This window comes from Euphorbia lathyris, chromosome 4 (assembly GCF_963576675.1).
Source record: "Euphorbia lathyris chromosome 4, ddEupLath1.1, whole genome shotgun sequence".
Classification (NCBI taxonomy): Eukaryota; Viridiplantae; Streptophyta; class Magnoliopsida; order Malpighiales; family Euphorbiaceae; genus Euphorbia; species Euphorbia lathyris.
Genome location: NC_088913.1, coordinates 82,185,279 through 82,210,341, shown reverse-complemented (window position 1 = coordinate 82,210,341; position 25,063 = coordinate 82,185,279). Strand labels below are relative to the sequence as shown.

The following is a 25,063-nucleotide window of genomic DNA, read 5'->3' as shown; positions in this document are numbered from 1 at the left end:
CGGGTCGCCGGACCCGTCTCTACTTAAAACACGGCGGGTCCTGGACCCGCCCTCGTCTAAAGCGGGGCGGGTCCGTGACCCGCCCCTGACGAAAATTAAAAAAAAAAATTAACTCTACAAAATTAAAAAATTTTAAAAATACATTAAAATGTTACCTCGTCTTCGGAGTTTTCGTGTTCCGACGTTCTCAGATCCATAATTTTTGCTTATGTGCTTTGTTCTGGAGAGAGAAAGAGAGAGAGGAGGGTAATTTCAAATTTTTTTGGAAAATAATGGAAGGGGCATAATGGGTATGTAGGGGGGCGGGGGCTGTAAAAAGGGAGCGGTATAAAGTAACACCCTAAATTAATCACTCAATTACAAAAAAAAAATAAGATGCACGTGGAAAATGCGTTGTAAGCAACTTAAATTAGAACGTTTTATTTTTTCAAGTTGCGTACAACATAGTTTCCGCATGTATGTTATTTTTTTTTGCAACTGAGTGATCAATTGATTATATTTTACATAAGTTCAAGTGGCGAACTAAATATTTTAGATAAATTGAACTAAATATCGAGAAATTTTAAAAGTTTAGAGGTTAAATCAAACTTTTTTTAATAAGTTAGGCAAATACTGTATTAAGCCTAATAGAAATGAACCAAATAGGAAAATAGACCAGTACCCAGCCCTCCCCTTCGTTTTCGTCTCTAGCTTCTCACCCATTTTCGCGAGTGCCCTTACCATTTTCTTCTCCAGTCCCGACGTCGGCGACCACCAGGGCTCAGACAGCCTCCATCGCCGCTTCTCCAACAGCATCTGTTCTTCGCCGAAATTGATCTCAAGCCAGGTTAGTGTAGTTGATTTCTCTTTCAATTTTTATGTTACACCCCTACCCCTAGGTTAGCTAGTGTAGGTATCCCAATTTTTTTTGTAATTTCAGCTCTACTCTCAACCTTTTTCAGTCTTGCTCTCTCGACTCTCATTCTCCTTATAGGTTTGCTTCTGGTCTTTTGGATTCCATTTTGGATATATTTTGACATTCTTTTTTTATAGATGTTATTTGGCGAATTTCTTACAATATTTGTGATGCTTAGTGTAATTGCACTTAGAATGTAAGTTTTAGCAGTTTTTAAGAGGTAACAATAAATTAAAATGGTTGAAACTTTGTTGATCTTTTTCAGATGAAGTGTGAGGAGGAGATGGAGTACAAATGTGTAGAGTGTGGATTTGAAATCAAAACACTGTTTGTGCAATACTCGCCCGGAAACATTCGCCTTATGAAATGTGTAAACATATTTTATTATATCTTCTGCCTTTTTTTCCTTCCTCAAATTTGAAAAATGCCAACAGATTATGATTATGTTTTTCCTCTTATAGGAGAATTGTAAAGCAGTTGCAGATGAATATGTAGAATGTGAATTGATGGTATAATTTAGTAATATTTTAATAATTCAATTACTAAAATTGATCTCTCTGTTTTTGTGTTTGCTCTGTGAAAATTTTTATAATTTTATTGAGAAAATTTCTGCAGATTATTCTCATTGATTTGGTTCTGCACAAGCAAAAAGCCTATAGACATCTGCTCTATAATGCTCTTAATCAAGAAACGATGAATTTAGAGGTACAACAAGCTGTACTTTGCTTATTTCCTGTTATTTGGCTTTACAGTTTGAACTTAAATGTATGCATTTTTTCAAGTGAATTTATATCTTTTTATAAAAGTCAAAATGACTTCGTTTTCTGTGTGTAGGGTGTTGAAATGATTAGAAAATATAGTATCTTGATCCAGGAGTTGGCCTTTTATTGTGTGTTTTCATTGCATGAATTAAGGACATGATTATTAGGTGGATTATCCCGCTTTATTTTAGTCCTGAATATGACATTTCATGATATATTTTTGTACAAGTTCTGTTCATTTATAATCTTGTCTGGTTGAAAACATTGACAGAAACATTGGGCTACTTTGCAGGGTTTGCTGTGGAAATCGACCATGGCTTTTATTCTTTTGGATGCTTGTATCCGTTTTTATAGAGATTTCATTCATGTTTCAAAATGTCAGTAGTTTCATAGCCTGTGAGAAACTATATATTGAGTGCCTTAACTATCCCAGATAGAAGTTTACTCTTGCAAAGAAATGAGGAACAACAAGGTTCTTCCTTGAGCTATTCTTTATTGGTCTCAAGATCTCAAAAGGTATGCATTACTATATAGAGGCAAATAAATTTTATTGGTTTTTCTGTTATAAGTAATCATTGAGAATCAACTATTCTAGGTGTCCATGGATGTCTTTGTAGGAAATCTTATATTCTTTTGCATTTTGCTTCTGGCAATGAGGATTCTACTGAACAAATCTGTTGAAATCTCCAGGTGAGCATTTGCTTGCTTTTCTATTTACCACATGCTTTTTTTTAATAATGTTTACTCATGGGTAGGCCATATTTAGATCGTTGATCAATAGTAAAAGTGCTGTCCACACCAGTTACGATGAAGTTTTTAACCTCTATTCTAGCCAGCCTTTTATTCGAATGAGAATACATTAACTCGTCTAGCAAAGTAGCATATGTTTGACTAAGGATTGAGGTGACAAAAACTTTGAGGGATACTGTACTATGTCTAATGTACTACTAATCTATCAATGGCTACACATGAGAGTTCTCGAGATTATCTATTTTATTAAATAATTAATGAAAGGTCATGCTGGAAACCTCCTGTAACATGAAAATTTAGAAGGTTGTATGTGGTAAAAGTGGGTGAAACAACCATAAAGTCATTACAGAAATACGGATGGTTCAGTCGAAAAGAGTAGGTTTCGATACCCGAATTTGAGATCTTATTGATTAAATTTCGGAATCCGAAGTAACATTTTCAATCCACTTTGTTTCACCCTTGGTAAAAATGAAAAGATCTGACTTGTTTTTTCAATATTTCCAGGTGTAGAAATCTGTTTGGTGCTATAGTTGTTTCAAGTTACTTCAAGATCTTTTTTATCGCCATGATGGTATAGTTTTATTATATTGCTTAAAAAAAAGCAGATATTCATGTTCTTCATTCTTCTCGGCTCTACTCTAGCATACTCTTGAAGTTTAGATCGGCCGTCAGTCTGACTTTAAGCATGTCTTTTGCAGGTCTGGGAATTTCCATCTTCTGTAATTTTCATCATTGATTTGTTTGTTTTCTCGTCCAACACAGTGGCATTAAGAGGTCAGCTCCTAATTTTCACAATTGTTATCTCATGCTTCCCTTCTTGACGCATAAAGTATCCTTACCACATGTTGTTCGGTGGCAATTATTCCCCCCTGCAACATGTCAGTAATTCATAGAGAAGCGTTAATCGTTTTTTTGAGCCAGATATTATACGTAAGTTTAAATGTGTTCATCTAATACCTCTTTTCTGTAGAGTTTACCTCAAATATTCTAGTGGTTGAGGTTTCATTTAAATGTAGGAGACGTAGAAAGGTAGTTGTTAACCTGTGCGTTAGGTATGTGAAAGCGGGTTTTCGTATCATCTAATCTATATATTTCACATGATAATATATGATATAAATGCAATACAAATGATAATCCTGTCAAACGGGTTGTCCGTGTAGATTGTGTTTTTGTGTCAGAAATTAACAGCTCTATTCTGCGTCCCTATTAGTTGGTTATTGCGTAGACGATAGATTTTGGTTTGATTCTGCTTTATTTTCATAGTTTGCTTTCTGCTTCATTTTCATAGTTTGCTTTCGTTTAGCTATCATGTAAGAAAGCGTCCCTATCAGTTTTTTATTTGTAACCAATTGGAGTTCAAGAATCGTTGGGAAATTCAACATTTTGTATAATGTAGACCGAGTATCATCTGTTTTGGTTAACCATCAGTTTTTGAATTGAAAAACCATTCACTAGTTTGTCGGTTTGGTTTTAGTTTCGGAAACCGGTTTTCGGTTAATTTCGTGCAGCTACTTAAATAGAGTTTTTGCTTGTTATGAAACAGTGATTACAGAGTGCGATCTGAAGAGATGCATTGCAGCTTGCTTCACTGCACACGCTACGAAGTTGCTCGTCACTCAGTTGCCTATGCTGCTATCTACCTGTTGTGGTTAAGTTGGTAACTCAAACTGAGTACGCGTAAGAGCTCTCGGGTTCATTTTACACTATACGCATCCGCAAGGAGGCGAGGAACCTTAATTGTCACTAAAATCTAAACAGGATTTATCTCAATAGACACGTGTCTCAGGAATTGCCAATGCTGCTATGGTTAGGATATTGAGGCATCTCCAGTGATTTAATGCTGCAAGTACCAAATAGGATTTCATAGAACTTGTAAACTATTTCACAACCATTTACACTTTTCCACAGTTCTGAATCAATTTTTTTTGTCTTTTGAATTCATATATTAAAACTGTAAATATTAGTTTGATTATCCTTTCTGTAGCGCTTTTTTTTTGCACTTTTACTCCAAAGAGTAATATAACGTGTTCGTCTAGAATTAAAAATTAATTGTTTATAGGTATTTTGAAAGGAAAATTAGCTAATATTTACTGCAAACAACGTCTAAAGACGGGAATCTTGTTGAGAAACCATAGGACATAATGTTTATGGGCATTCAGGTTTTCTTTACTGTGCTTTAGAAAACTAGTTCCTCATCAGAATAATTGATTGCCCATCTGAACTTTAAAGTGTCTTGTTAGTTTACTGGGGTTTTTTTTTTTCTTAAACACGTTTCCTGATTTTTTTTAAAAATTGTTTTATTAATCTCTTAAGTTTGCTGTGACAGAACAATAAGAAATTTAGATAAGGTACATTGTGTATTAATTTAATGAAGTGTATGAGATTAATAGGCCATCCTAACAACTTTAGAAGGTCAATATGTCATTGTAAGTTTGGAGATTAGTAAATTATTGTAAGCAAGTTCAAAGGTTAATAAGACATTTTTAAAGAGATTTGATGTCTTTACACAATGTTTTAAAAAATTGAATAGGAATTTAGAGAATCAAATTTGAAAGATTTAGGGAATCAAATTTGAAAGATAATATAAGGTGTAAAAATACCAATCTTAGGAGCAATTTTATACCTAATCTTGTCAGTCAAGAGTAGTTTTACCCTAATGTTTTCAAATTTGATCAATTTGAAAAATAATCCATCAAATTTCCTTCTTGGTCATGAATCTTGTCATTTACATTTCACATATGAGTCATTTTATCACTCATTATTAACATAATATAAACATATGATTATACGTGAAAAATATATTGTCTTTTGTATGAGTTGGAGAAAAAAATTTCACCAAATTTATAAATATTAATCTCCATTTCTATTATTAAATCACATAAAATATGATTTTTTTAACAAACTGATATGCAATTGATAATAATGTCTGAAATTGACTAAACTTGTCAATGTTAGAGATAAAATTGCTATTGGCTGACAATGTTAGAAGTAAATCTGTACCATTTTATACATTAAGGGTAAAATTGCTCTTGACTATAAACGTTAGAGGCATTTTTACACCTTATCCTTATGATAAGTGATTTAAAAAAAAAAAATAAATGACATTTTAAAAATATCTTTATGTTATCACTTTTGATTTTTTTTTTAAAATCATAGAAACTATTTATATAGTAAAAAGAAAGAAATGAAGAAATTAAAGAATGATAAGTGTTGAAGTTGGAATTTTGCCAGATTTGAAATGCTTTCTATATACATTTTTTCTTAGGCTCCAAGTTTGGGTTTAACATATTATTTTATTCAGTTCTCCAACAAAAAGCACTCGTTTGCTTAATTTTGAAGAAATCATGTCTAGTGCTGCCAAGGAAAATGCAATTGCAAAGTAATTTTAATTAGAGTGGGAAAAGAATGGTTTCGTTTTTAAATAATTTTTGGGACTTCTTATCTCTATCTGTCCACTTATATAAATCGAGATAAATGTCTTTCTCCTCAGGATGTTAATTTTTTATTCTAATTATTAATTAATTATATAAATAAAATATTAAAATAATTATAGATAAATCACCTTTCTCTCTAGCGATGAAGTTTTTGGCCAGCGTTCTCTCTTCTCAACTATCAATGGGGAGCTAGACAGACATGGTGAATCCTCTCTTCTCTTTTCATTCTTCATTTTCGTCTTGTTTTTTTATCTCTCGGTTTATAACCTCATATTTTTGTGCAGGTCTCGATCAGACAACTAATACGTTCCGACTTCAATCTTTGTGTCTGAACATTGAACTAAAGCATATTAGAGAACTGGGTAAGGATATGCTCAAGATAAAATTCACATTTTATTTACATTTGCTCATATTTTAAAAGCCACAAATTCATATGGAAAGATTTTAATGGTTCATATTTTTAAAAAACAGTGGACAAAATTATTTTAGCCAAGCTGGCGTTCTATTCTACACTACACCATATCTATATATAGCTACAAAGTTTAGCTATAAAAATATTGGATGGCTAATATATCCTAATTTCGATGGATGTAACTTTTTTTTTTTTTTTTTGTAGTTATTAGTTTATTTTTGCTTCGACATGCATATACTATAGCAATATATAAACTAATAGCTTTAGTCACAAATTTATTTTATATGTAGCAACAGTGGCAGAGCCAGAACTCCATGTTTGGAGGAGCTTCATTATTAGTAAAATTTTTTGTGGGGATAAGATACAAAAATACCCCTAACGTTTATAGTTAGGAGCAATTTTACACCTAACGTTGTCAAGTTGGGTCAAATTGAGAAATAATTTATCAAACTGCCTTCTCGGTCATGAATATATATACTTCACATGTTAATTATTTTATCACTCATTAGTAACTGATTCTAAACATATGATTAGACATGAAAACATTTTAAAAAATAAAATAAAAATACACTCTTTTGTACAACTTGGACAAAAAAATTCAAAAGATTTCGCTGAATTTATAAATATTAATCTCAAATTCTATTATTAAATCACTATGAAATCTGTTTTTAAACAAACTGATATAGAATTATTGCAGAATAAAGAACAAAATTTCTGTGTGTTATAATAATGTCTAAAATTAACCCAATTTATCAACATTAGGGGTAAAATTGCATCATTTTAGAATGAGAATGATAAAAATTTCTTTTCTATTTTTAATTTTTTAAAATTTTTAGACCCAAAATGATGTCCAAAACGACTCGTTTTGAATGTAAAATTTATAAAAAAGATTAGGAAAAAGATATATAAATGATAATTATATTAAATACATCGAATTATTCTTATAAGTTGTATGAAAAATAATGGCTTAATAGGTATCCAGCTCCCTAAACTTGTAACTTTTTTTCACCTGGCCCCTTCAACTTAGGGGACAACCTCTCAACCCCCTTAACTCTCTAAAATATCACATACAACCCCTTAAACCTGTAACTTTTTTTCACCTGACCCCCTCAACTCAAGCGACAACCTCTCAACCCCCTTAACTCTCCAAAAACATCACATACATCCCCTTACACCCCTATATCCGGTCAAAATATTGACCCGTGTAGAAAACGCGCTGGACTGTTGACCACACCAATGCCACGTGTCATTTTTTTCTTAAATTTTTCCATGTAAATCCAGTAAATTACCCCATAATTTGGACATCCGTAGAATCTTCTTCCTTGATTTGCAGGTTCCCACGAAACCTTAAGTACAACATATTCACCACAAAAACATGATTCATGAGTACCCACCATGAAATCGGTTTCAAGAACAACACAAGCCCTAACCTAATTGACAAAAAAAAAAAATATTTTAAAAGAAGAAGAAGAAGAAGAAGAAGAAGAAGAAGAAGATGAATACTTACTGTTGAACTTGAATCGGAGACCGATCGGAGACAGAAAAGAGGTGAATCGAAGGAATCAGAAAAGAGGAAGGATTTCTGAAGAGAAAAACGATCGGGATTTAAGAAGAAAGGGGATATTTTTACCGTTTAAGTTTCTAAAGCCAACCTTCACGCGCTTTCTAATGAGTGCAATCCCAACTTATTCCATGTCAGAGCCACATAGGCGTTAAGGTGCTATATGTGATGTTTTTAGAGAGTTGAATGGGTTGAGAGGTTGTCCCCTAAGTTGAGGGGGTCAGGTGAAATTTTTTTTTCAAATTTAAGGAGTTGTATGTGATGTTTTTGAAGAGTTAAAGGGGTTGAGAGGTTGTCCCCTAAGTTAAGGGGACCAGGTAAAAAAAAAAGTTATAAGTTTAAGAAGCTGGATGCCTGTTAAGCCAAAAATAATTTTGATAATTGGATGGTTGGAATAGAAAAGTAAAAGACAGGAGAAGTTGATAAAGACCAACAGAATTTACTTAAATCCTATCATATCCTATGTATCATAACATTTAAATCAAAGGGCTGAAAACCCTTTTTGAGACCTTTTACCTTCCTCTTTTATATTACTATAATATTACCGCCTTTACCATTTACTTTCATACTTTCATCTCTTTCTTCTTGTTTTTTTTTTTTTTCAGAGGAATATTAAAAAAAAAAAATAGTTAGGAAGATAAAACTCTTTTTCGTGTCTCTTTGTTTCCCTTTTGATTTTATTCTCAATTGTATCATTACCCTTATTCATCTCTTTATCATCTGTAAAAATGGCAAACATATGAAATCTATAAAAAGAAAGAAAATAGAAATCACATCTTCTTTCTCTCTGCCATGGTTGGAGGGGCTCCAGCCATGACAGAAACCTGGTGAACCCAGGATTGAGAACCCCTGTATGGAGTATTCCGGTGGAGCCGGAGGGTCGGCCGACCCTCCCCCACCCCTCTAGCCCGCCCCTGTGTAGCAATATTGATACTTACCTACAAATTTTGATTTTGTATGGCAATAAAATAAAATAATTATATAAGCCAAATAAGTTAAATAGACAAATAAAGTTTTAAAAATAAACAATGGATAGTGAAATAATGGGCGGTATTTAGGGATGGTGAAACAATAGTCAACTTCTTAATTTAAAAAATCTAAAAGTCAAAAGTTTCATAGCCATTGCAAGTGATTTTCCACAAGATATTACTTTTTTTTTGTTGTAATGCCATGAACAAACATGTTTAATAATTCAAATTATTTCTCAATTTTGATCCAAAATTATAAACAAATGAATAATTGAAATTTGATGGAAAATATATACCTAAATTGAATGTAGCCATTCCAGGACATGCATATGATAATCTTGCTATTAATCCTTATACTATTGTTGGCTTCTGTATTTCCCACCTACCCCCAAACTTCTAACGTTAAAAAATTAAAATAAAATCCATATATACATAATTATATCCGTGTATTCCAAATTAAAAACATATCCATTTATTGGTTATGTTATGATGTATAAGAAAATGTTACCTACAACTAATGAGTGACCAAATTACTCCTAAAAGGTTTGAATAAGTGTTAGGATTTCTGATAAACTTTCTCCAAACCATAATTAGAATAGGTATAGTAATTACACTTGCTGGAGGAATTTGGTGTTTAGTTTTATTAATTCAATAACGAAAACAATATAATTCCTTAGTGAGCCTCTTACTCAAATCTATAGTCTTTTTTTTTTATAAAATCTTATATCTTAATATTAATAGGCTTTGCTAACCTTCCGGCATAGCCTCTCTCTAAGATTGCACGGTAGAAACCATGGACGATGTCCTTAATGTTGCACAACAACAATAAGTTTATCGGCATCTCCGATTTCACCATCAGCTTATAGTAACTCTCGCTAGTTTAATGAAACCACATCGGAATCGACACGAAACGACCTAATCAAACCTGTGGTTTTAGGAAATTGATCAGCTATTAACAATTTTGCACCTTTATATTCGAACACCAGGAGCATACGTGTATACCTAACTAAACTCTGCATCACAACAATATGAACCATATATGCACCCAAAAATTCACTGTACTTGATTTCACAAGAGGAATTCTCATAACAATATTTGGAGCATTGGATATGGAGCAAAGAATGATTATTGTCACGACCCAACCTAGGCCATGACCAACGCATAAATTAAGTTAACTTTAATCTATATCAGCCTTAGTTCTAAACTATAGTACTTCAAAATTAACTAATAAAGTATCTAACTCGTCTCAATTACATCAAATAATCCTTAAAGGAATTAACTGTGCAAGTCTAAACCTCAATAAACAAAAGTCTCCAATAGATAAAACAAAACTAAACTATTAAGCATTCTCCTTCAACATCAATCTAAGGGTTACCTCACGAACAAGGACCTTAATTTGAAAAAGAAAGATTCAACGTGGTATGAGGTTTTCGTCTATACGAGCGAGAACCTCAGTGAGCGATAGCTATAGCACATGGCGGAAAAGGAACAGGCAGGCAGGCTGGTACTCTTAAATTATGACAATTATAGTTCAAAATATAGTATTTCAAAATCTGTTAAACTAAAGGGTCGATATAAGATAATCAATTCAAAATACTGGTAATCAATTGTCAAACAAAATACTAAAGCCTTTCAAAATATCAAATATTAGAATAATCAGAAAATAAGGCAAAAGCTTTAAAACACATGGTACAGTGTAATAGAGTGGTGATACTGCACACCACCAGGGCTAGATAAATGGTCAGCGCGCTACCAATAACAGATACATATAATAGATAATTGCCTTCACCGATCTTATGCATGATTCTAATGTTGACACAACTGACGACAAAACTGACAACTGACATTATGACTCGAAGACAGATGCAAAGTCCTAATGTTATGAAGATCGATCGGTGAGAGGCCAGATAACAGATACATATATATTGAGCACTTGTACTAGTTTGAAAATATATAGTATAGATACATAAGTCAGAAAATCATAACAAATTGAACGAATTATCAGATTTCTAAAATAAAAGTAATGTCTGTGATAAATTGCGTATCAGGGGGTACAAATCATATCAAATCAAGAACTTAATAATGTCATTATAATTGATAATAAAACAAATCAAGTATAAAGGCATATTCCTAGAATATACGCTCTAATACTAAGGACATTTAGTAAACATAAGATTCAAAATATACGTTTTTATGAAAGAAATATACAATCAATGCTAATTTTTGATAAACTGTTTTTTAATCTGATATTTCAATCAAATAGTGTCATGTATTATAATTACCACTCACCTGAAAGTTCAAGCAGACACAAGAGCTACGAGGGTTCGACTTAATCAACTTGCGGATTATCGGAATTTCCTATTGGTACAATGAAAATGAGAAAAATGAATTATCGGAATTTTCTATTGGTACAATTAAAAACCCATGGGAGCAGGTAATAAACCTTTCGTAATTAAGCATTTTTCCAAACTATACAGATACTGCTAAAACCCATAACACAAATATTTGTCAAAAACAAGTCAATAATTAATAATAAAAAAACCAACTCCATCATTATGATTTATATGTTTAAATATAGTTTAAATAGGTAGAAAGGGTTTGGAAAAAGTTGTATTACATACACACATATATATATTGTAAATGGGTATGATAGGTAGGTAGGAATGATGAATTTGTTTCCTGGACAATCCTAGGTTGTAGAGACATGTTAAATCAAAAGTTTCAACCTTACACATCATTTTCCAAGATATAAATTACTCATGGTATTACTTTTTAAAGACCCATAAAAAAATAGATAAAAGCCTCCACTCACAATTTAAAATAATCAATTCATAGAATCAGATCCTATATAGGTTTTATTTTTATTTTTTTAAAACAATAAAACTTACCTTACAAAGATTGAGTGGCCTTAAGAAGAAGAAAACCTTGATGAACTTGAATTAGGGAAATAAGATTTTGAACAACGCAGCCTCGAAGGAAGACATCGGCGGTAAGAAAAAGGAGAAGACAGTTTTTCTTTTCTTTTCAGTATAGAAGTAAGTTTACTTTCTTTTAGCAAGGGTTTTGGCTTTTTTTATAAATCACTAAGTTATAAAATATATAATTTATAAAAAAATTCCTAAACTGTAAAATATATAATTTTGTATTTTTAATTAAGGTAACAAAAATTTTAAAATATATGTTTGGCTCAAGACAGGGTTATTACAATTATCCACTCAAGACTCCACGTTTGCTGAAAGTTTGCCACAAACAATAGCAAAAAGAATAAGTAGTTTTATGAGAGAATTTGTAGCAATGAAATGGTAATTTATGGCATAAGGATCATTGGGAGAGATTAAGTTGAAAGATTGTAAAGGAACATCGAAAACTGCGATGAATTTTTAATGTCGGAGCATTAACCAGAGGTATTGATTTTCCACCATCAGAGTGGACAATAGGCTAACACAATAGCAACATATAGAGGAACATTTGTTGCAATAACATCATATATCTATTTGCCAGTCATCATGGTTAAAGAAGCATATGATGAAAAAGGTGAGAAAAATAAAGAATGTAAGGGATATAAAAAGGGAGGAATTATTGTTACAAGTTTACATAGATGAAGGTTAAATAAATTATAAAGTAAAACAATGGATTCACATGGAAATTTTTTAATGGTTTCTAGTGTTAAAAAAATGATGAGTGAAATAATTTTAATCAAGCTAGCAGTTTTGTTCCATACTACACCATAGATGGCCTATTGCAATGTCGTAAATGAGTTGCAATAGACCATAAAAATGTAACAAGAGGCCAAAAAATGGGATAAGGCAACACATTATCAAGCGTTGGTATATTCACTGTTGCCTTTACTGTCAATGGCAACACTATGTTCTCAAACGCAATATTAAGAAACATATTGCCATATTTTATGGCATAGGCAACATTAAATCACAAAATAATAAAAAAGCAACATTTTATAATCGTTAAAGCAACACTTTAAATATTAATAATATGTTGCCTTTGTTATGTAATGGCAACATTTTGTATTTTAATGCAACATTGTATGGTAACATATGCAACACTCTTTTTAAGCATAAGCAACATGATTTTTAATCTATGCAACATTTGTTTGCAATAAAGGCAACATTTTATAACTTTTAGCAACGTTTTTTATTTGAGTATGCAATGATATTTTTAAGCAAAGGCAACAATTGTTTGTCTAAAGCAACACTTTTCTACTAAAACAACAACGATATTTTGCAGTAAGGCAACATTTTGAATCTTAGCATCACTTTTTTTGTAACTAATGCAACATTTTGTAACGAAAAGCAACGCTGTTCGATTCCAAAGCAACAATTTTAAATCTATAAAGTAACACTTAATAATCAATAAGGCAAAGTTTTAAATAAAAGCAACATAGCATATGTTTATATAAAAAGGAAATAGTACCAAGAACAAAAGAAACTGTCTGTCAAAAGTACATAATATTATAATTCAACAAAAGCACCTAAAACTATAACTCAATAGTATAATAAGTATCTAATCATCACAAGCATAAATAAATAATTCTTTGTTCATCAACATAAATTTGAAGTAAAAGAGTCGATGGTGTCAAGAGAAGCAACCCTATCCAAATTTAGATTCGGTATTGGGTTCATTTTCCTAGCTTTGTAAAATAGTTGCAAAATGAGCTTGTATGGTCTTTCTGATTTCTTCTCTAACTTAATTTCTCATTTCCTCTCTGACTACCACTTTTATTTGTTTTTCTTATTTGTAGCAACTGAAGATTTGTCGGTCTATTTCTTTTCCTTATTGTGGCCTATTTTACCAACAAGCCATGAATGACCATAAAATGGTAGTTCTCTAAGTATTTCCTCAATTATCTCCATGTTCCCCCTCCCAATGACAATTTTTCTTTGATCCTTGCATATATACCGAATACTAAAACTTATTATTGAATGAAAAGAAAACAATGTTTAGAGGAAAAAATCATAAAAGGTTGTTGGTCCCGTGTAACGTGACAAGATTAGTTCCAAGGGGGGGGTTAGGAACTATTTAAAATTTTTATCCGTTAAGGCTGACTTCTTTTCTTACAAGACTTTAACCAAAGCTGCCAAGAATATACATACAAGACTTTAACCAAAGCTGCCAAGAATATACAATCATATTCACTCAGCTTCTCTTTCACTTCCATTACATCACATGTCACAAACTTCATTCTCTTCTCTAGATCATCATCTGACCTCACAATTTTCCTTGCAACATCATTGGCTACCTCATCAATGTCATAATTATCAAAATGAGATGATTTAAGATAATGTGTAGCCATTACAAGAGAAGTTAAAGGCATTGGACCTGAACCCACAAAAGCTACCTTCTTAGGCTTCAAAACCCCATTTTCAGCTAGGATTGTGTTCTCCATGTTAGCTAACTTCACGTAGTTCCCATAGTATGGGAAGAGATTAAGGTTGTTCAAGGGTTGATGCATTTTGATCAACAAAGATGCAAATTCAAGCTCTAACAGAGCTTCAGTGAGGTCGGAGAGATCGATGAGGTGTTTTCGCATTCCTTGCTCTTCTGGGGATAAGGAGTTGATGTTTATGGATGAAGGTGGAATACATAGGGATACAAGGTGTGAAAAGAGACTATTAACCTGTTTTGAAGGCCTTAAAGAATCAAGCTTCAAAATGTTAACATAGTCTTGCTTTATGTGAGCTACGAGAAGCTGATCAGCTGATGTTTGGGTTCCAATGTTGGAGTTTTGGGAAGAAGCCATTGATGATGATAATGCTATGAATGAAGTGTAATGTAGTAATGAGATTAATATATGTTGATGCATGAGTTGACCATGTTTGGATTCCTCTAGATGTATTTATAGCAACATGCAGCTTCCCTTTTTAAAAAGAAATATGAAGATTGCATGCATGATCAACAAATAAAGAATCAAGCAACATGCTTTACGTATCAAATCCTACTAGAAGGGGGGTGTTTCATGCCATGGGATCCAATTAGTAGTACGATTTTTTTATATAAAACATATATAAAAGTGGAAAGTAAATATAAAGAAACGTTTAATTTTTTTATAGGCACAAAAACTTATCTGGCCATATGGTATAGTCCCTTTGATATTCTCATATATATATATATATATATATACGAGTTCATTTTTTTAATTATTATTTTTCATATAAACTTCATATGTGGATAAAAAAAGAAAAAAAATCCTTATTTTATCAATATATTAAGTTTATATGTATTTTTTTTAAAATAATTGGTACATGTACAAATCATTTGTTAAAAAATTGTATCGTTATGAAAAATTTAACAAATCGGATAAGTTTTCATTGAAATTTGATCAAATTTCACCTATTAGAAGGCAAATATTACTATATAATACCCTAGGGACAAATAACAAAATTTTAGATATCAAGTGAACTAAATAGAACTTTAATCTTTTTTATTTACATAAATTTTACCAATTAAAATTAATTTGATTGGTTAAAAAGCTAAAGCACTTGTTAATGAATTTGAATCATAGTTTGAACGAGCCCATTTAAAAAAAATTGTTATTTAAGTAAGGAAATCCAACTCACTAGGTGGTTTGAGTTTAACAAGAAATTCAGTTACAATCTGAGATAAATAAACCAACTGTTAAAAAAATATTACTCCCTCCGTTCCATTTTGATAGGCAATATTTCTATTTTAGTCGTCCCAAAATATAGGCATTTTTCTATTTTTAAGTGGTAGTTAAATGTTAAATAGTTTAAAATGCCCTTATTAATTATCAAGTCTATCACTTTAATTGGCTCCATTTTTTTTATTTAATTTCCTTAATTGACGGTAAGGCTTAATTTGGAATTTGAAAGAATTTTCCATATAGCAGCAAACATTTAATTTGAGTTTGTGAATGTGTAATTTAGGTTGGATGTATTTAATGAGTCTCAAATACCAAGATATTTAAACTTTATTTTTTATATCGTTAATTACATTCTTTATAGAGGGTATTTTAACTAAATTTATTAATTACCGTGCAACCGAAATATTGCCTATTAAAATAGGATGGAGGGAGTATCTATTAATTAATTAATGATAGACAGCTGTTAGGAAAAAAAAGAAAAAGAAAAAGAAAAAGGAGATAAGTGTTACTTTAAGAAAAACTTATCTAGCAAGAAATAAATTGTAGATGTACATTCTATAACAGGTGACGAGGATATAATATATGTATATAATATGTTGTTAGAATTTGTTATCTTTTGATTTATTCTTGTTATAATTTGAATTCAAATTTTTATAATCTTTTATCCTCGCCAAAACTACACGTTACAGCCAGTTCATTTATAGTAATAGTAATTCTACTAAAACTCAAACTGTTTCATTGTATATAACATATACAGAGGCTTGACAGCTCCCTTAACATTTTTATCTATTTTTTTATTAACCAACTTTTTGTGGTCCTTTTATACATTCACCTATCAAGTTTTTACTATTAATCTTCATGTAATAATAATAATAAAATTAATTAAAATATACAAGTAAAAAACATGTTGTAAAGTGGAATACCTTTTTTGATCCTAAATTGGGCCAACAATAAATGTTTATTAATGTAAATGGATTCGAAAGTATATATATATATATAAAAGTAAGAGAACTTCTACGGTGGATCAAGTGCAATGGACCCAACTAATGAAAAAAGAAAATCATGCTATGATGATTAGTATAAGGAAAAAAATTCACAATTGTTACGTTTCTATTGGCAGGATCCAATGGACCAGAACCATAGTAGAATTTCTCATAAAAGTAATTATATTTTACATTTATTTTGTAAGTTAGATTATATTTGCTGAAATTCCAAGTAGCTTGTCCATCCAGTCTGACTATAATTCAAAAGTTACTGCACTGAAAAAGCACTCAAAATATATATAATCATTAATGTATTTTGTGCCAGCCTTAACATTGACTTGGTCAAAGTTTCTATATGTGCAATTGTGTAGATTCATTTAGGTCTAATAGTGGGGTTGAATCCATCATTCGATCAACAAAGCATAAACAGACTCTAGCAAAGTAATTATAATAACACATATTAAATGAATATCTTATATGAATGTAACAAGAATCTAATGGTAATCTTACTATGGCATCTCCACTCGACTCCTTCATGTAGAGTTCTACTTTTGATAATAGTAGGCTCGTTAATGATGATTCGGGCAGGGTGGGTTGATTATTAGAAGTCAACATCTAGATATGTTATTTTTGTGGGCCTGAATCTAATTTCTCGTTGTTACCATAAACAACTAACTATTTCTCGGTCATCCACTAATGTCGAAACCCGGTCTACATTCTAGACAATCTCCTACCTTTTGGTGTAATAATCTTGGAGCCACGTATTTCACTGTCAATCCTATCTTCCACGAATGTTCTAAACACTTAGGATACGTTTGGTAAGACGTAATGGACTTCGTAATGGAATTTCCATTACATCAAAAGCCCATTACTATGTTTGGATGCAATTTTTAATTTTATTGGAATGTAATGAGAAAACCATATGTTACATTTTGTTCAATAAAGCTTGTAATCCCCATTACATAGAAAAAGGAGTTGAATTCTCATTACATCCAAAGCATGTAATCCTAATTGTTACTCTCAAAGCTTCTCTAACCACTCATTTATCAAATCTCACACCTCAATGTAATTATCATTCTCAAAAACGCAAAAAGTAGAAAAACATGAAAATTGAAAACCGAGAAAAAAGTAATTTTTTTTATATATATATGCACTAATTAAATTGATTTCATCTAACCTAATTTTGTATTTGATTTTAATTCTTTTTTTTTTTTTGCATTTTTTGCATTTTTCGTGTTTTTCGTTTTTCGCTTCATCTCATTTTTCACGTTATCATGTTTTTCGTTAATTTTAATTGTGCAAATAAAATTTTATGATTATATTTATTTAGGCAAACATAAATATTGTAATGGTAATTACATTTCTTCATTTTCTTTTTATTTAACAATCAAACATGGTAATGGAATCACCATTCCATTACATTACAAGTTTGATTACATTACATTGCATTACGGCATACCAAACAGATCCTTAGAACTTGACTTTCATTTTCAACTTTGACAAATTCGCAAAATACAAGCTTCATGCTTGCTATTTCTCTACTCATGATCAAACTGTGTTGATGTTCTTACTAAACTTTTGTCCAAGACATCCTTTTCAATTCTTTCGGACAAAGTTGATGATAAACTAATGATATAATGTTTGCACATGTATTATATATTATGGGCTTAAAGTGTTATTGAGTCTTTGATCTATTATAAAAAATCATTTGGCTCTGATCTATTATTTGGTCATATTTGGCCCCTGAACTATTACAATTGATGAAATTTCATCAAATTTAGATAGGTACTTGACAAAACTGTTATCCCCTTTGTATGCAGTGATCTTTTGATATATGAACTTGACACCTCACATGTCTTGAATGTTTATTTGACTCATAAACTCTATTATGTATAAATAATTAATTAGATTAAAAATTGAAAACAAATCCCTAAACTAAAATTTATCAAATTTAAGTATTACAATATTGTTAGTGTCAATAGAATAAATAACAATTATGTTGAGTCTTCATTCAAATTGAGTGAAATTGCACCAATTGGGATAGATCAGAAACCAAATGTGACCAAATAACAGGTCATGGACCAAATAACAGGTCATGGACCAAATAACAAAATTTTGGATAGATCGAGGGCCAAATAATGTTTTAAGAAAAAGACTATGGCTAATTACTTTGAATTATTGTGGTTATAGTTTGAATTGAAATTACCGTAATCATATCCTTGTAAGGCTAATTACAGCCAAACCAACTCATCAATAGTAATTCAATTATCTCAAACTATGGGTGCATTTGACATTGCTTTCCTAAACCCTAAAAAACAGCTTTTGCAACATGTTTAATTGCAAAATTGCTTCCTTAAAAATTATGAATGCTGGAAAAGTTGCTTTGAGGAAAAAGTATATTTTGTAACTTTCGAGAAAAGTAACTATCAATACTTATAAAGAAAACTGATATTAATTTTTTTATACAAAAACAGTATAATTTTCATTACAACTTAATATATATACATATATATTTTTTCTATTTCTTGACTTATACAATTTTTATTGTATATTTACCGAATACTTATAAATTTTTTCTCACATCACTTTTCCTCTACAATAGATTATGTTCGCCACAATACATCAATTCTCGTAGAAACATGGTCAGAGACTCAGAGCAATTAGAAGGTCCAGCAATAATTCATTTCGAATAGACAAAGTGATACTATAACCTTGAGCACTATAACAGAGTCATTGTTTTTGGAGATTAACGGGCTAATCTGATAGTAATAATTAAATTAATATGTTTTTTTTGGTAACGAAAGGGTACGCTTCAGAACAGAAAAAAGAAAAAAAAAAAAAAACTAGAAAGAAAAAGAAAGAGACTAAGAGGGAATTTTTCAGGAAAAAAAAACTGTAGCTGATTAGTAAATACGAGATTTTTGAAAGCTTGCAATGGTTCACCACACTCGTGATGATTTAAGGAAAGAATTATTGTGAAATTCGGTATCTAATCAGCGGCTATGTACCCTCACCTAGGAGAATTAGATTAAAATAATATTATTAATACTTAAATGTAATTAATTCTGAATTTATAGAATTATCTTGTTGACTTTCTTATATAAATATAAATTACAACTATGAAAAGAATCAATGATAAGGAATTGGTTCCTTTCACTCTATAAATAATATTCTTATTATATCTATATTGTTCAATCGAAAGAAGATCCTTTTTGAATGGTCATGTTCCCACCACAGTCCTTATAATTAACACATTTTTTTTATAATCTTAATCAACACACATTTGAAACTAAACATGTTAAATTTAAGCTTGTTCATGCGTGTAATAATTTTATATTCTACATATTTAAATGGATCCGATGGCATGAAACACCCTAGTTCACCTAATTATTGCCTGATAGAGAATTTTAGTTATTATATACTTTTTTTTTCTAAATCCTCACAGTTAACTTGGTGCAAATTGAAGCTGCATGCTGCTATAAATACGTCTATAGCAATCCGAACATTTCCAACACAAGCATCAACAAATACTAATCCTATTACAATATTGCATAGTATTTTTTTATCAACATCAATCATCAATGGCTTCTTTGCAAAACACCAACATTGAAACCCAAATTCCAGCTGAGCACCTCATAGCTCACATCAAGCAAGTATACGATGGCATATCGAAACTTGATTCTTTAAGGCCTTCAAAGCAGGTTAATAGCCTCTTTTCACACCTTGTAAAACTATGCATTCTACCTTCATCCTTAAACATCAACTCCTTATCCCCAGAGGAAAAAGAAATGAGAAAAACGCTCATCGATCGCTCTGGCTATGCTGAGGCCCTATTGGAGCTTGAATTTGCATCCTTATTGATCAAGACGCCTCAACCCATGAACAATCTTAATCTGTTCCCATACTATGGGAACTACGTGAAGTTAGCACACATGGAATACAGAATCCTAGCTGAAAATGGGGTTTTGAAGCCTAATAAAGTAGCCTTTGTGGGTTCAGGTCCAATGCCTTTAACTTCTTTTGTAATGGCTACACATCATCTTAAATCATCTCATTTTGATAACTATGATATTGATGAGGTAGCCAATGATGTGGCTAGACAAATTGTGAGTTCAGATGATGATCTAGAGAAGAGAATGAAGTTTGTGACATGTGATATAATGGAAGTGAAAGAGAAGCTCAGAGAATATGACTGCATATTCTTGGCAGCCTTGGTTGGGATGAGCATAGAAGAGAAACTGAAGATTATTGAACATATAAAGAAATACATGAAAGAGGGTGGAGTTTTGCTTGTGAGAAGTGCAGATGGAGCTAGAGCTTTTCTTTACTCAGTTATTGATGAGAATGACTTAGCTGGATTTCAGCTTCTTTCCATCTTTCATCCAAAAAATGATGTGATCAATTCGGTTGTTCTTATTCTCAAGCCTATCTTTTGAAGTACATATGGGGTTGAGTAGCTTCGTGGTGATCTGTTTGTGGTGAAGCTGCAGATTTATGCTTTTTGTTGGATTTGTTTACTTGTTGTGTCCTAAATCTTGTTATGTTTTTCTTGGTTTGTTGTTTGTTTGGTTTATTTAATTTCTAAATCTTGTTATGTATTAGCTAGATTGAAAAAATTAGCGCCGCCCAAGAATGCATTGTTGTTCTTATTATTATTATGAGCATAACATTTTATAAGATTTGGGTGATTTATAAATATTTCAAAAATTTGGGATGATAAGAGCAAGTAAACTTTTTGCCAGCCAAACAGACTAATAATAAATTAAAATATCCGGTCCACGTATTTCTCTTTTAAATGAAAATGGTTGTCAAGTCCATCACAATCATCCTCTAATCTTAACTAGAATGACACCAAAAAAGAAGCTCGAACAAACCAAAGAACCGAAAAATATATTGAAGTAAAAAGAAAATGTATACTAACGTCCAATTAAAGCATTCTACAATGTTCCTTCCTACAAGCATCTTGAAAAAAGAAACTCGAACTGAACCATACCGAAAAATATTAGTATGACGGTGAGTTTCTACCTTGAAAATGGACAGTGACTCATTTTGTTATCCATAATCTGTGTTAGCATTTAATATGTAAGTCCTTAGATTGTATTTTTTTCTCAAATAAATTATTATATATAGAGAGATTTCAACATCAAATTCAAACAATTATAGCTATGTTTAAGAGCATCCAATTCTACAGTTACACAACTATATTTAGGGACTTCAACCAACTCAAACCTAAAAGAATCCAACTATGAGCTGCTATAATAATCAAGCCAATAAACTTCAGACATAATAACAATAATCAAACATCTCAGGAATTCAAAATCAAGCCAATAAACTTGAGAAAATCATAAGTTCATCAAAAGAAATTAAAAACTATCAGAGATTAATATAAGATATATGATTGAGCCTTAACTATCAGTTCAAGCTTTTAGTTCAATCGGTTCCATGACATGGTATCAGAGCCTCTAAACGGTCGAGGGTTCGCGTCCTGACAACCTCATTAATTTATGGAATTAAAACACATGGCGGATGGGCCTTTGTTATGCACGCTGCAAGTGACCTTAGCTGTTCTCAGTATCTGGTTCGTCGGGGAAGTTATAAACGAGTTCATCCAACTCATTAGTAATAAAACCAGTACCAGTACTTTCCATCCAACAGTGGTCGTAAGGTATCTGCCAAGTAGTATGCTGATACGGAATGCTTGGCGAGGCAGTATTATCGATCAATGGTACAAAATTATTGTAGCCAGCAGTGTTAATAATTTGTTGAGCATATGCAGAAGCTTGGTCTTGATGAAATGGAACATGTGAAGATTCTGAAATCTCACTGTAATTATAATGAACCAAATCAGAATCATCGGTTGCTCCAGTACTGATAGGGACAGACGATGAAGCAGACACATTTTCTGAAGGCAAAGAAGGTTCACTCGAGGGTCCTTGCGATCCAGATGCAGCTTTGACACTTTTGTCTTTTTGGTCTTTCTTGCGTATTTTGCACAAGATCCAGTCATCAAGCTGAAACAATCAGTGAAACAAAATAATGCAGTTAATTATATTATACTTATTTAAGCCAAATTCCAGAAATGAATCGCTCTCAAAAGTTAACACAACAAACTTAAAAATTGTTAACTTGAAAACAGAAAGTATGGAATGGTATACAATTCCAATAAATATATGCTCATGATGTTAACTTGATGTCATTGGGACTAACTTTTCAAAAAATTTAAGAATTATAAGCATTGCATTTATGTACTACCTTCATGTCATTTTGACTAATTTTTGTCCTTTTAGGAGGATCATGGAGTTTATATTCATGCATAATCCAATCAGTTTTCTCACCCTCTGAAGGTTTGCCTTCAAAAAATACCAATGTTTTCCTCCATCCAACTGTATTTCCATTAAACATAATTTCTTGACCAGCTCCTGATGCCTTCCAAAATCCATCTCCAGCAGCTCGATTAGGTCTATCCCCATTCGGATATTTTCGATCCCTTGGAGTAAAGAAATACCATTCATTCTCATTCTCTCCATTTGCCTTGTATTTTTCTACAAATTCATAACATTCTACTTTAATTCCACAAATTCAAATGCAATTATCTAAACCCCAATGCCGTTTTTTTGTTACTATGCAAATTAGTTGTAATCGCCATACATAATAGTTGTGAAAAGCACGCTCAAAACAAAATAACACATAAAATTATAAAGAACAACATTTAAACATTTCTAAAATAACAGAACTATCAAAATACTTTGAATGCAAATACCAACATTTAAGTTAATAACTAATAGTCTAGCAAGTCTAAGAGTAGAAGTTGTTAAGTGTGTTACATTTTTTTTGTCGTTCTAGCTTAAAAAAAACCCTACAATTGCGCCTAGGAACGCACCACTAAAGCCCTGAGGCTAGCCAAGGCGCAGAAACCAGGTGCTGACACTGAGCCTTGTCTCTGGGATGCAAGAGGCCCGTTTTTAAGGACTATACCCGAATGTTATGGATGTGTTTTAGTAACACTATTGCATACTCCACTTGATTATACATGATATAAATGAAACAAAAACAATATTAACAATAATATTGAAAAATATTATAAAAATCGCTAACCCTAAGTATACGAATGCTTCTACGGTTTACTAGTTGCAAATCAGAATAGAATTATTCTGCCTTTGAATCATTATCATCACAAGAACAACAATATATATGTTATTCAATCTTCAAATCGCAATTACAGCACCTAATATAACTTTTAATCAAAAAGTTAAACAAATTAATTTACAAAGTTAAAAAAAAATACCTGCAAGGGTTTCAGGATTATACGTGTAGAGTTGAACATCCTTAATCATATTAAGAGGCAAAACTTCATCATAAATTTTCGGCATCAGATAATGAACAATAAGTTCATCATCACGAGGCTTAAATCTATAACCAGGAGGGAAAGAGTTGAAATATTTCTCCTCATCATAACTTTCTTCATCATCAGCATCAACATTGTGATTAATCAAATCATCAGTTTGGACAACTTGGTAAGTCATAGGAGTGATGGACTCAGTGCTACTATCTGCGTTGCCTGAGCCGGAACCGCGGCTGCTGCTGCCAAAAGCATGGTGGGAAAACGGTGGATGAGGGGAGGAAAAAGAGTATATAGAACGGAGTTTGTTTGTTACATTAAACTTCCGCTTAACTTGGTCCTTCATTGTAGGACTCGTATCTGAAGGAGAGATCTTCCTGTGACAGATACTTTTGAAAAGTTTTAGACTTGACGGAGTCTAATTAATCTATATTTTAATAAGGAAAACATTGAAGTATATTTATTTGTACGGGAAGGATAATTATCATCTAATTTTAATAATTATCTTTTTTTGTTGGTCGAAATTTTAATGATTATCTAATTTTTTTTTTTTTTTTGGTAAGAAGGGAAGAAAAAAAACAAACAAACAAAAACCTAACCCGGGATCAGTTTAGGAAGACTGACCCCAATCCTATCCTCAAAAAGAGAAGGTAACAGAAAAGAAGGAGGAACGGAAAGGGTAGAAACACCTAACATCCCCCCATGCCCAGCAGCTGCCAAGCGATCCGCCACGCGGTTTTGCTCCCTATAAATATGGGAGAAGGTAAGAGAATCGAAGGCAGGACGAAGCCTCAAGATGGCTTTAATGAGATTCTGACTCTTAAGACAAACAGCCTGTCTATCCGAAATCCTGTTGATAGCCTCCAAATTGTCAGACTCCACCGAAAGTCTTTTAACACCCATGCGAATGGCGAGTTTAATGCCAGACAAGATCCCCCAGAGCTCTGCAGTAAAGGAGGAGCCCGTACGTAAGTTATGGGTACCCAGCCAGCCAGGCGCCACCAGCATCCCGAAGAACTCCACCAGCAGCAATTCTGCCATTACTAAGGCAGGAGCCATCCGTATTCAACTTGACAACCCCTTCCCTGGGCTTCCTCCAACCAACTAACTGGACCTCTTTAACCGGGGAGGGGTGAACCAGGGGCTCTCCTTCAAAACTCTTTGTAATAACATAGAGTTTTTTCGAGAAGTAAAACCGGAGGTCAGGAATAAAGACAGTCTTCTCAACAAATAACTCTTCATTCCTCCATTTCCACATTTGGTGACAAATAATAGCGAAGAGAATAGCCCCGTGCTCCATACTGGCCAACAAATTCCCATTAACGCCTTCAGAGAACCAGTCAA

General features: G+C 32.1%; 3 protein-coding genes across 5 annotated transcripts; 2 read left to right on the top strand and 1 right to left on the bottom strand.

Moving 5' to 3' along the window:
• The first annotated feature begins 655 nt into the window (after positions 1-655).
• LOC136225521 (protein ARV 2-like) lies at positions 656-4,375 on the top strand. 3 transcript variants are annotated; one of them, XM_066013574.1, is made up of 11 exons: positions 656-826; positions 942-973; positions 1,161-1,265; positions 1,357-1,404; positions 1,511-1,600; positions 1,949-1,994; positions 2,090-2,172; positions 2,252-2,346; positions 2,911-2,977; positions 3,105-3,180; positions 3,950-4,375. In XM_066013574.1, exons 3-11 carry the CDS (start codon positions 1,161-1,163, stop codon positions 4,057-4,059), a joined length of 720 nt encoding a protein of 239 aa, XP_065869646.1. In that variant the 5' UTR covers positions 656-826; positions 942-973; the 3' UTR covers positions 4,060-4,375. The 3 variants fall into 3 exon arrangements, with proteins under 3 accessions (XP_065869646.1, XP_065869645.1, XP_065869647.1); XM_066013573.1 differs by lacking the exon at positions 942-973; XM_066013575.1 differs by lacking the exons at positions 942-973; positions 1,357-1,404.
• Positions 4,376-13,831: 9,456 nt separating this feature from the next.
• LOC136227270 (nicotianamine synthase-like) lies at positions 13,832-14,670 on the bottom strand. The gene has a single exon (XM_066015926.1). The coding sequence runs from the start codon at positions 14,597-14,599 to the stop codon at positions 13,832-13,834; it is 768 nt and encodes a 255-aa protein (XP_065871998.1). The 5' UTR covers positions 14,600-14,670.
• Positions 14,671-19,797: 5,127 nt separating this feature from the next.
• On the top strand, positions 19,798-21,017 carry LOC136227638 (nicotianamine synthase-like). The gene has a single exon (XM_066016350.1). It carries the CDS (start codon positions 19,962-19,964, stop codon positions 20,814-20,816), a length of 855 nt encoding a protein of 284 aa, XP_065872422.1. The 5' UTR covers positions 19,798-19,961; the 3' UTR covers positions 20,817-21,017.
• Positions 21,018-25,063: the final 4,046 nt, after the last annotated feature.

Excerpts from the sequence above, each read along its gene's own strand:
- LOC136225521 (XM_066013573.1), top strand. The coding sequence starts at position 1,161 with ATGAAGTGTGAGGAGGAGATGGAGTACAAATGTGTAGAGTGTGGATTT. Across the intron at positions 1,601-1,948 it reads AAGAAACGATGAATTTAGAG|GGTTTGCTGTGGAAATCGAC; the intron begins GTACAACAAGCT and ends GCTACTTTGCAG. Across the intron at positions 2,173-2,251 it reads TGGTCTCAAGATCTCAAAAG|GTGTCCATGGATGTCTTTGT; the intron begins GTATGCATTACT and ends CAACTATTCTAG.
- LOC136227270 (XM_066015926.1), bottom strand. The coding sequence starts at position 14,599 with ATGCATCAACATATATTAATCTCATTACTACATTACACTTCATTCATA.
- LOC136227638 (XM_066016350.1), top strand. The coding sequence starts at position 19,962 with ATGGCTTCTTTGCAAAACACCAACATTGAAACCCAAATTCCAGCTGAG.